General features: G+C 44.3%; 1 protein-coding gene across 1 annotated transcript in view; it reads right to left on the reverse strand.

Moving 5' to 3' along the window:
• Nucleotides 1-11,997, reverse strand: part of KCNS3 (potassium voltage-gated channel modifier subfamily S member 3) — a 32,227-nt gene that overhangs the window by 1,172 nt on the left and 19,058 nt on the right. Inside the window, 1 exon segment of the mRNA XM_025210012.1 lies at nt 1-388. This exon segment is cut by the window's left edge and continues 12 nt beyond it. Coding sequence (XP_025065797.1) covers nt 1-388 — 388 coding nt within the window.

The following is an 11,997-nucleotide window of genomic DNA, read 5'->3' on the forward strand; positions in this document are numbered from 1 at the left end:
GTTTATCCCCCAATATTCTATTTCCTGACAAAAGGAAAAGATACAAAGTTCTTCCATCACATGAAGTTTACCTGTATAGTAAAAATTCAAAACATATCTAAATAAAGAAGGGTTTCTATCAAAGTAATATTCCTTGTCTGCATCACTGTAGTCATCGCACAGTTCCAGTATAGCCTCTTCAGAATGGCACTTGAGCAGTTTCCCAAGTCTGGTATGGGGAAATCGGAGCAAAGTACTTTGATCAACTGATTGCTTAAAGCCGCCCACATTCAGGTTAATAAGTTCCTCATCTTTCCCAGGTCTATGGAAAAATTCACCATAAACCATTGTGAGCACAGTAGTTCTGTTTCCAGCTTCCACGGTACTAACCCAAAAGACTACATTGAACCTAGAAGAATACAAGATATCATTAGACAATTTAATTCAGTTTTGTTCCTGCTGCAATTATTTTTAATCTGCAGTTATTGAGAAATGCTATATTAAAAACAAGAAAGAAATTAAATGACAAATACACTGTTAAACATTTCCACTAAAGTAGATTCAAATTAGTTTGATAGTTTATTAAGTCAGCATTAGCAAATTTGAATAAAATAGATTCTGGTCTCAACATTCATCCTTAATTTCTTCTGATGTGGAGGAAGGATGGCTAATTTATTATTAATCTAGTCTCCAAGTAGCATCATATTTCAACTAACATTTTTTCCAAAATTACAAGTTTCTTGTGGAAGTTTGGCTGCAATGAACAAAGAAATCTTAAGAATAAATTAAAAAAAAAAAAAAAAAAACACTGTCAGGCAAGTATTTAGGGCCAGATCCTGGTGTTTTAATCAGCTTTGAAGTGAAATCATTTTACACCAGCTGAGAATTTGGCACGCATTCTTTTCAGTGTTAACTGCATGCCACATGCATGCAGATATTTGTTTCATGATGCCAACCACTACCCCAGAAGAGCATTCTGATTCATGTTGCTTGTTGACTAAAAAGGTTTCAGATGTCTGTTTAAAAACAGCTTTGTTTCATTTTCTTGTCCTGCCCCTAGAGATCAACTCCAGATTTCGATAGCTGCATTCATGAAGATTTACCCCACAGCATTCTGCTACCCACTTTGTTACTCACCTGAAGAAATAAAAGTTCCTCCTTAAACCCTTCACCAGTTCCAGAAGCTCTTCCTACTCTGCCACAGCATGTCAACAAGTACTCTGGTATTGATAATAAGTTGGAATTGAAATGTCATTTCTGGATATTGTCGCTTCCAGGGATGGTACTTCCAGAAATATTTTGTCTCAGCAAGTAAAAGTGAGTACCTGCAGACAGATAAGAAAGGCGCATTTTAACATCTGCACATTTTCACCGTAAATAGAAAATTCAGGTTAAATCAGATATAAATGACATCTAATGTTATATTATTTGATAGGTCCTTTGACTGCTTCAGCAATGATTATCCCTACTTTTCACCATTACTAACAACTCTGCTTTAGAGTCAGTATCAGCTCTCCTAATATTGCCAAGTGATTTTACAACTTCTAATCACCGGGAGAGCAAAAAAAAAAAAAAAAAACTATGAGAGCATATTATCTATGAGACCTAGGCATTTGCTTCTTGTATGTCTATTTAATTTGTTTCAATTTAATTAGGATGTCAATAAATTCTAAGTGCCACAAGAGAGCAGGTACAGCTCTGCTTTGTTAGTGTACAGAGTGTATTACTATGCAGATCATGCCCTCTAAATGAATTATTCTGGGTTTCCTTAATGGCTTGGAGGAAAAAAACAAGTGGTCAAGTTCTCCTGAATGACTTCTCGTTCTCCTTTCTCTCCCCGCTGGGACTTCTGCAAGGGTACCAGTTATTACCAGTTCTGAGTGGTGGATTAAGTTTTGGGCATTAGAGCCAACTTCATCTGAGTTATGTTCTAGGTATTGGCCTCATGGGTCTATAAGTGCTGTGTTAATGCTGAGCTAGGGGGTACTGGCTTATTTAACATGGGTCAGTGAAAGACCTGCTAAGAACTAAAGACTGTTATCAACTAGACTAGATTCAACCCAGTGACCTGTTTGTACCTGGAGACTAATCCCCCTGAGCCATGCTGGCCCCCTTTTCCCTATATCTGAAGATAGTAATAAAATACATTTCTATAATGTATCCTAGTTAAAGGGAGGTGATGCAAGGACTCTAGAGGATGGGGAGAAAAGAGTTAATGAAAGGAAGAGTCAATTCCTGGGGCCATTTAGGAGATGGTCATAATGGGACATCAATATTATGTCTTTGTCACTCCCAATCAGAGCTCTATGGGTCACTCAAAAAGGTTTCTGTATGTAGTTTACAAATCCACTTTCTTATCTTCCTCAGTCGAATCCAGAGCTGAATTTCTAACCAGTTACAATCCAGTCATAACCAGGGCTCTAGCCTGCCAGACATCATGGCAACAGGGCTGCTTTATAGTTACTCCCCACATTGTTTCCCAAATGAAAAAATCCGGTCTTACAGTCCACCCTGCTCAACACTTCACCCAGCAAGTGGATCACAGAGGGTGAAGAAATCATTCTCAGCAGCTCTCGCTGCCACTCAGAGCAGGGGCTCTAGATGGGGAGTGGAAGGGGGCAAGACCGGATGCATTAGACCAGGGGTGGGCAATTATTTTGGGCGGAGGGCCGCTTACTGAGTTTTGGCAAGCCATCGAGGGCTGCATGACAGGCAGCCAGGGGCAGATTAATATTAATTTTCTAAATTTTTTAGGGGCCCCGCGGGCCAGATAAAATGTACTGGGGGGGCCACATCTGGCTCGCGGGCCACATTTTGCCCACCCCTGCATTAGACTGCAATTCTAGCTCCACAGCATTCAGGGATGGAGCAAAACAGCAACTTCATACACCCCGGGCAATTATGCACAGAAAAAATTCAAGATTGTGTGCAGAAAAATGCAATAGTATGCACAATTAATTACTTTTATTTTGCTCACAAATTAAACTAAATATAATACTGTTTCAACCTTCTTTAGAAATATATGCAGGTACTTGTGTGTGGGGGGGTATAGCTGGGGGGCTGGGGTGTGTGGGGGGGTTGTGGAAGTGTGTGTGGGGGGGTTGTAAAGGGGTGTGAGTATGTGTGGGGTTTGTGGGTGGATGTGGGTATGGGTGTGTGTGGGGTTTGTGGAGCAGCATGTACAGCCCCACACCACATGCCCCCCTCCAGCACAGCCCCAAAGGAACATGCCCCCACCCACCACATGCCTCCCACATACAGTCTCCGGCACCACATGCACCCCCAGCACAGCACCCACTGTCACACGCTCCCCGCCCATACACAGCCCCCACATGCCACATGCCTCCTCCTCTGCGCACAGCCCATGGGCACCTGGGACACTCCTGGCTGCAGCAGGCAGAGCCCCATGGTGGCACGTGGCTCTGGCAAATCCCAGGGGATGAATGAGGCAGCCCGACCTGGCCTGCTGGTGTGCACCTTCAAGCCAGACCAGGCTTGCTCCATGCCAGACCATGAGGCTTGCAGCACTGCAGGTGGGAGTCACACGCAGCCCCCAGGATTCGGGAGAGCCACGCACCACTGGGGACTGTGCCCTAGCCAGGAACACCCCGCAGACCTGCCACCTGCTGCTGCTGCCACCACGGTGGGAACTGTGCACCGTAGGGTGTGAGGCATGTGGCAAGGGGGCCCACACACACCCCTATACCTACACCCCCTCCTGCAGGCAGGGGCTCCCCCTCCCACTCACCAGCTACACCCCAGGAAACTACTCGGTATTACACGATTTTGCGTAGTTATGCATTTTATGTGCAAAATTACACAGGTGCATAATTGTATAATTCCCTGGGGTGTAACTACAGGCCACTCTGTCCCACAAGGTTTGAAGCAACATGACTGGGAAGTCCATCCTGCTGGGAAAGGAGTCCATCCTGCTAAGCACAGGGTTCAGCACATAAGCCAAATGTGGGGGAAGAAGAGCACGTAAGGGAATTTCCACTCCTCAACCACTGAATAAAGAAGCTACATGTCAAGGGAAAGATAGAAGCCATAAGATGGGAATGAAACTCTCATAGGGAGGAAGAGAAACAAGGGGACACCAGGGGAGCCATTGCAAACAGCTGGAAGAAAGGAGGACCACCTGAGGAAGGGGAAATAACCAGGGGACACAAAGCAGAGTCAAGAACATAGGAGCAAATGCATAGGGAGAAGGGAAGGCAGCAAAATGTACAAGAAGCAGAGAATAAATGTGTTTCCATATGCAAGGCAGGAGCTCAAAGCCCACTGGATGGAAAAAAGAGAGTGAGAAAGAGGGAAAACAGAAGCAAGTTGCTCATGTCCAGACTGCTAATGGTACCCAAGTACATTCTTGCTACCAGTCCAGCTGGCTAACACAGCAAAATAGCAAAAGGAAGCTTAGGAAGAGATGTGTCCCCTTAGGATATCTGACCTTTTAACTAGGGATGTGAAAATTTAAACAAATAATTGTTTAACTGATAAGTGCAGTGATAACTGGTTAGCTTACCAGTTATCTTTTAGCTCTGGGCGGGTGCAGTCTGGCATGAACCAGGTGAAGGGAAGCCACAGCAATAATCAGAAAGCAGCAGGGCAGGCAGGAAGGAGGGAGGGGGACTAATACCCATAGCCTAAGAAGAAAACAGCCAGCAACCTAATGACTCATCAATTAAGCAATTAGCTGCTGGTTCACTGGTGCTCCCAGCCTTGTCTGGCTGGGCTTGCCTCCTCTCTCCTCCTCCCCCAGTCACAGGGCTCCAGGAGAAGGTTAAATATTTTTAAATGATATTTACATCCCTACTTCTAACTGTGTCCAGAGTTTTAACTTCCCCTGTTGAAAAAAAAAAGATGTTTGTACAAACAGGTATATGCTCCCCTTCTCCAAGTGAAGGGGATTGTTAGCTGGCACGTGTGCCGGTGGTGGGGGGGGGCTGCAGATGGCTCAGTTTCCATCCATCCCTATACAACCAGGCCAGGACAGTCAGGGGACTTAACTATATACACATTTATTTACATTAACTTATCACAAGGGAAAGGAACATGGATATAAACATATGTACAATGTATGTCTATATTTATAAGATATCTAAACCAGTAACATAAACAATACCCTCTGGGCAAATGACATAAAACTTTATACTAGTGCTCCAGATACAGGTAAGTCACCAGTAAGTATCTGATCTGAAACAGATAAACCTCAAAGGTAAACAATCCTGAGAGGATACCCCAATGCTCTTGGGCTTTTCCCAAGCCCTACGAAGAAGCTGGTAACTTTAGGGGGGCCCCTGTCAGTGGGACCTCCACTTTTAGGAGCCCTTAACTAACCAGGGGGGGGACTCCCCTCCCCTGTGGGAATCCTCTTTTCTCTGCAACTCACGGCTCCCAGGCCTGGAGGGTGGCCCTCGTCCTCTGCGCCAGGCTGCTCTCTTGCCTGCAGTGGGCTTCGGTGGGGGGGTCGCTGTCCCCTGGAAAAGGGCTCCTCTGTGCAGGGCTTCTGGGGCCTCTGGCTCGGCCCTGTCTCTTGGCTCAGTAGCCCAACCACTGTCTGGCTGCCTGGACTCAACCTTTTGCTATGCGTCGGAGGCCTGGGCTGCCTCATGTAGTACTAGGCTCAGTCCGCTCCCAGCCCCTCCGTGCAGCGCCTCCTGCACCAAGCTCCCAGCCTCGTTTCGGGGGTTGAGGACCTGAGCTGCCCAAGCGCTCCAAAGGTCCTACTCCGTGCACTAGCCTGTGCACTGTGACTCTGGCCACAAACCAGAGGTTGCAGACCTGAGCCACCTCACGCAGCTCCCAGGGTCTGGATGCCGTGCACCATACTGCACACTGAAAGCCTAGCTGCCCTGCTGAGCAGCTCTCCTCAGCTCTTCTAAGCCCCTCTCTTCTCTCTCTCCTGGACGTGCTTCCTTCATGCTGGGCACGTAGCTCCTTTTATACGCTCCAGGGCTCCGCCCCGAAGTCTTCTGGACCTGAGTGTTGCAGTCTTCAATCAGGTCCACCGGGGGGAGGGGGGGCACACACTCCTCCCCCTCCTCTCAGGAAAGGGGTGTGACTGAACTCCTCTGGCTGCCTCCTGATTGGAGGATGAGCTCCACCAATCAAAACAGCAAGATTTCAAGCCTGGGACTCAACCCAAGCTCCAAAAGGCAAGCCTGCTACACAGAGTAGCCCTACATGAAAGTGGAAATAAAACCTCAAGCAACACAGGCCAGCCCCATAACGTGCCAAACCAAACCAAACCAAACCGCTGGCCAGGGCTGAGCCAGGCGTACACCAGCACAGTTCCAGTGGTTTTAACAGAACTGCACTGACTCACCCAGCCAAGGCTCTGACCCCATGTCTTTATTTCTGCAGTATTCGCAGAGGCAATGATTTTATTCCTCTGTGAAAGAGAAGCTCCAAGTGCTTAAAGAAGAAGCAATTTCCTCCTGCACTGACATGAAGTTAAGCCAGGCCTGGACTTCTGTTTGAGTACATTTTTGCCATTTTGATACTTCTGTTATTTCCTGGAGAGTTAAGACAGGAGAAAATAAAATGTCAACAGCTCAAGGTGGGAAGAGTTTTCAGTGAATGGTACAGACTGTAACTTCAGTGCTGATCCACCTCTATTCCTGGTGAGGTTACAAAGTACTTTCTGAGCCATTACCCTCTTACTCACCTCACCTTTATTCCTTACCACATGAATTTTATTTAGGACTGTCAGAAGCAGTAAGAGCTACTCAAGTCTGCTCTACCTTTTCACACATTTTCTTTCCATAACTTCCCACGCAGCACGCTACATAAGTAGAAACACAGGATATGATGCTGTAAACTTTACACACACAAGTTGTCTTTACCCCACAACTCATCCCATGAGAAAGAAATAGGATGCTAGGGAGACTATCTGTGTGTAAAGTCTAGCCACACCAATAAGGCCCAGTAGCTTTAATTCTACAAAAGCAGATATGTAGCAAAAGAGTTTTATTTGTGCATTAATGGTGAGATTCAGAAAATCTAAAAATCGGACATAGAAACTTAAATTCTGTCCAAGGGTATTGCTATATGCTACCTTAACTGCATGTTAAGGGCTCTAAAAAGAGGAGGGTCCACACATTAGGGGAGAAAAACACGAGCTAAGGGCCCCCTAAGCAGCTCAGAGATAATCCTCTTCCAGGGAGGATTATCTCTAACTGGTTTTCGGCAGCTCCTGTTGCAGTCACATTAGACAAAGCCAGTTGGGAGCTGGGCTCTGGAATCCCAAAAGGCACCATTCCCAGTCGTTCCCAGGGGAATGCTCTACCTGCCCCCAGAGTGACAGTGGGGGGATAAGTATCCCTCCTGTCCTCCCCTCTCATCCCATTCTGGGCTCCCCACCTTGCTCCTCTACCCCCCCGCCCACCTCCAAGGCTCCCTCCTTGCTCCCCCCATCCCAGGGCTCTCCTCTGCCCCCATCCTCAGGGCTCACCCCCACCCTCTATGTCCCCCTGCTTACCTGTGCTGCTGATGCTGTCCCAGGTGAGTGGGCAGGGAAGGGAAACCAGGGTAGCAGGAGGCAGCAGGCCTAATTCAGGTCTGTGGGAGGCAGAAGGCGAGGGAGGGCAGCAAGTCTGATCCAGGCCAGCGGGCCCAAGTGGGCATGCAGGAAAATGATGCAGGCCTGATTGGGACCGGTGTGGGGTGTGGGGGAATGGGACCCAGTCTGGGTGGGTAGGGGCGGGGGGGAGTCCTGATTTGGGCCACCTACAGTGCCCCAGAGACCAGGAGAGCCAGCCAAGCACAGAGCCAACTTGTGTCCTGGCTGCACCCCTGCTCACCAGCCCTCTAAGAGCAGATCAGAGCAGTACACATTACAGGGTATTAACTCTTAACATATGATTGCTCAAAGCACATGATAACTTTAACACGTGCTAAATGTAAGGTGTAATTACACCCCAAGACAGGGATTTATGGAAAACCTGCTTCACTTCTTAGGCACATGGGTCATCTAATGAAGACTGAAGAATGGATTCATTTCCCATCCCTGGGCACGTGCTCTAACAGTAGGCTATTATACAAAAGGTTGCCCCCATTACTTATATTGGCTTTGTCTTAACAGAGCCAGTCACCTGTACATGAAGAGATAGCTTAGACACCTAAATGAGGCTGAGGTTTTGGCCTGTGAAATTCATTCAAGCACTTAGGTTAGAACTGCAATGAGGTGACTAACTACTCCCTACATCTGCCTACATCTGAAATCTTGCCCATCTTCACCATTGACTGTTTGTTGGCTGATGCATCCCCAGCTTTTCATACAAATAATGACAACTGCAGTTCTAGGGACCTAACTTTCCCACTTTTAAATAGAGAGAGCTTCACTGAGGGGAGATTGCAGATGTTTCTCTCTGACTCAGTGCTCTGGCCACTGCTTAGGCATTATCCAACCCTTCTCCAACACTCCTTTTGAAGCTGCATTTAATAGCCATTGGATAAAATAGATGGAGAGCAGTGCAGAAGTTTCTGCTCAGTTGTGAGCAAGGGTCCATGGCCTGTTCCCTTCCAGATCAACAGCCATCTCGCTGAGCCACAGGCCGTCTACCTTCCACTTTTCCTCCTGTCCCTTCATATCTCCTTCTCTCAACTGCCAAATGTCCAGGTTTAAAATCAGGGCTAGAGAGGGGACTGGGGAAGAGACTACGGATTAATTAAGCAAGACTAAAAAGAAAATATTATTTTCCCATATTTACATACGGGAACCCAAAATGCAAGGAGTAATTGATTTGTCTCCATTTAGATTTTAACTATAATCTCCTATGAATTCTAGAAACCCAGATCTAAGAATTTCCATATTGGGAGTTGCACTTAAAATGTTTTCCAAGGCTCATTCTTTTAGGACTGAATCAGATACGTGTGCATACCTGAAGTGCGATGCTCCACCCATGGAGTGAGAGGGGCAGAACCCAGTTATTCTGTCACAATATACATCAGTATAACTCTGAATACCACTTGGGTCTATTTGTTTATTTATTTCCAGGGGTAAATCTTTACCTCTGTCTGAACAACTCTAGCTTCCTGATCAAAGCGTCTCAGTTTGGTTAATAATTCAACAGACTACATTAAAATAGACAAAATCCAAAACAACTTGTTTTTCTAAAAGCAACAAAACATGAAAAATATTGGGACCAAAAAAAGAAAAAAAAAATCACTTAGCCATATCAGGCTCAGAGCTTTGCTACCAACTTCAGTGGGCGCAAATGTGCCTAGTTTCTGGAACTTAATTTCTAAGACTGCAGTATAACTGCTTATTGATTATGCAGACCATGTTTACAGTGGTACTTCCGTTTTATTACTCAATAGAATAATTCCAGAAAACAACCATTATCTGTTTGTTTTAAAAGCATATGAACAGCATTCATTCATAGTACACAGAAAAGCTGACTTCTGCTTACAAAAGCCACTATATACAGCCCATTGACGTCTTTCCATCCACATCAGTGAGCTTTGGATAAAGACCAGAATACACAAAAGCAAGTTTCAAGAAGTCTAATAAAAGTTCCTTTCTGGTACGTAATTTTTCTTCTTTGTGTTGTAGCTGTATCTAGGAGAGCAAGTTATAGACTGGGATCCTATTGTCATAAGCATTGTACAAGTGCCCAAGGTATCTAAAAAGAAAATATGACTAAAGCTCCACGATCAAACCATGGTCCAATTCCTCACTCTGCTAACCCAATGAAATTTTCCACAGCAATGGCACAGCCTATTTGTCCAAAAGGCAAAGCTTTCTTGGGGAAAAAACTCAAGACAGTAGAAAGAACTCCCCCAGGAGGTAAACAATCAAACCCCATTGCCTTCAGGTTTAAGTGCAAGGTGTGTTTCTTTGCCCTTGCCTTCTGTAATATAGACACATAGCAGCATGTGTTTATATTACATAAAAAAACTCCAAAACACTTCACTGCACACACTTCTCCCCCTGGGGAGAAGATAAAAGAACAAACAACACATGACAGATGTTCGTCATTTAGTTGCTTTAATTGCCTTGATGTGCTACTGGATGGAGCTTGAATACTAGGGGAAAAAGCACATTAGAACTTCTATAGAATAAAACACAGAACAAAAACTTCAAGTTTACCACATGTACCAAAGTTACCTTCTGAGATGCTGCAAATAACCTCATGGAAAAAAAAGTTCCAAACATTAAAACTGAGGGCAAAACAACTCGACCCAGAAACCTACTGTAAGCAAACCCACTTGCCCAGAAATGAAAGAAAGCTGCTGGAGAAGGAAAAACACTGGAATTTATTTTTTTCCTCGGAAATTCAGAGTTAGATTCTGGCCAGTCATATAAATTTAGGGTCTCCTTTACACCTTACATGATCTTACATAGGTGTTGCATGTTAGTCTGCATCAAGTGAGAACAAGGAGCAATGGTCTCAAGTTGCAGCAAGGGAAGTTTAGGTTAGATATGAGAACGTTCTCACTAGGTGAGTAGTAAAACACTGGAACAAGTTACCCAGAGAGGTTGTGGACTCTCCATCTGTGGAGGTTCTTAAGACCCAGCTAGAAAAAGCCTTAGCTGGGATGATCTAGTTTGGGAATGGTCCGCTTTGAGCAGGTGGTTGGACCAGATGACCTCCTGAGGGCCCTTCCAACCCGCATTTTCTATGATTCTAAGTGTACTGTGGAATCCCGGGAACCTACGTGTCCCCTGGTGACACAACCAGGGTCTCCACAATTCTCAAGGCAGGGCTATGGCACAGCTTAGCCCTACTTTAATGGGCACTGTGTTTGCCAAAACTACTTTGGTGGAATGTTTTCAGGATTTTTTGGCTTAAATTCGTCTACCAATCATAAACAGGCAAGAAAAAGGAAACAAACACCTCTGTGCTAAAGATTAAACCAATTTATGGTCTGATTTTTAGCAGTGTGCCTTACTACTGTATTTTTTTAAAACCCAGCAAGTTCTCATTAATTTTTAGTACTTTACTCTTTAGCTAAATATTCTATAGTTGTGCCTCCTCTTATGTATAATGTATATATAGGGTCCTCAAACACCAGGCCAATGTGGACAAAGGGATCTTCTAATGTCAAGGACTTTCCTTCTGCATTGAATAAACTGTAATGAACAAAGGGTCAATTTTTGCTATCACTGAAATCAAGAGGGACATCACACTGACTTCAACTGCAGCAGAATCAGTGCCTGCTAAAACGTAATCTTAAAAATACTGTCTAAATTTGTAACGCTTGTCTTTTCACTAATACAAAAAAAGGATACCTTTATACCCCTTTATTAGCAAAGGGCTAACAGAAGCCCAACATACTTCCACTTTCAGTGCAAATCCTAATGTGCTCATCTGATCAAAGAACAGGAACAACATTTGTAATATCTTTGACAATTACTACTAATCGTCACAACCAACCATACAAATATTGAGTATTCAAACTAAAATGTTTAGAGGCAATGCGTGGGAGAACATTTTAAAAAACCTGTCATGCAACTAGTTAGAGGATAAATGCATCAGCTACATTATTTGATAGAAATTATGTGCTTAGCTGTAAATTATTTTTTACATATTCCAAAGGGAATGCCATCCTTTATCCAAAACATTATAGTAAAGTATAAAACAAATATTATCATTATCATTATTACTACACTCCTCTTGAAAAGAATCAAACACAAATAAACTTTGGTTTGAGATCTACAGAACAAACTCTGTTTGTGTTTACTTCCATAAACCTCACTCAGCCAAATGTGTCTTTCATGCATTACAGTGATGTCAACAGAATTACTCTGAAATTGAAGTGAATTCAATATTTTATGCATCTTTGAACTAAAATACAAAGCAAAAGATTATCTTTCAAAAAACTGTTAAGAAGTCTTTTGGCAAGGAAATGCAACCAAATGAAAAATCTGTGTACCCCTGGAGAGAAAGGCTACAAAGAAAACTCTATGATCTTGTTTTTTCGGGGGGGCGGGGCGACTGAGCATTAAAGACTACAATGACAACAGAAGAAATAAAATTCTTATTACAACTTGAAGTAGAAGTACATACTTAG

Source organism: Alligator sinensis, unplaced genomic scaffold (assembly GCF_000455745.1).
Source record: "Alligator sinensis unplaced genomic scaffold, ASM45574v1 scaffold870_1, whole genome shotgun sequence".
Taxonomy (NCBI): domain Eukaryota; kingdom Metazoa; phylum Chordata; order Crocodylia; family Alligatoridae; genus Alligator; species Alligator sinensis.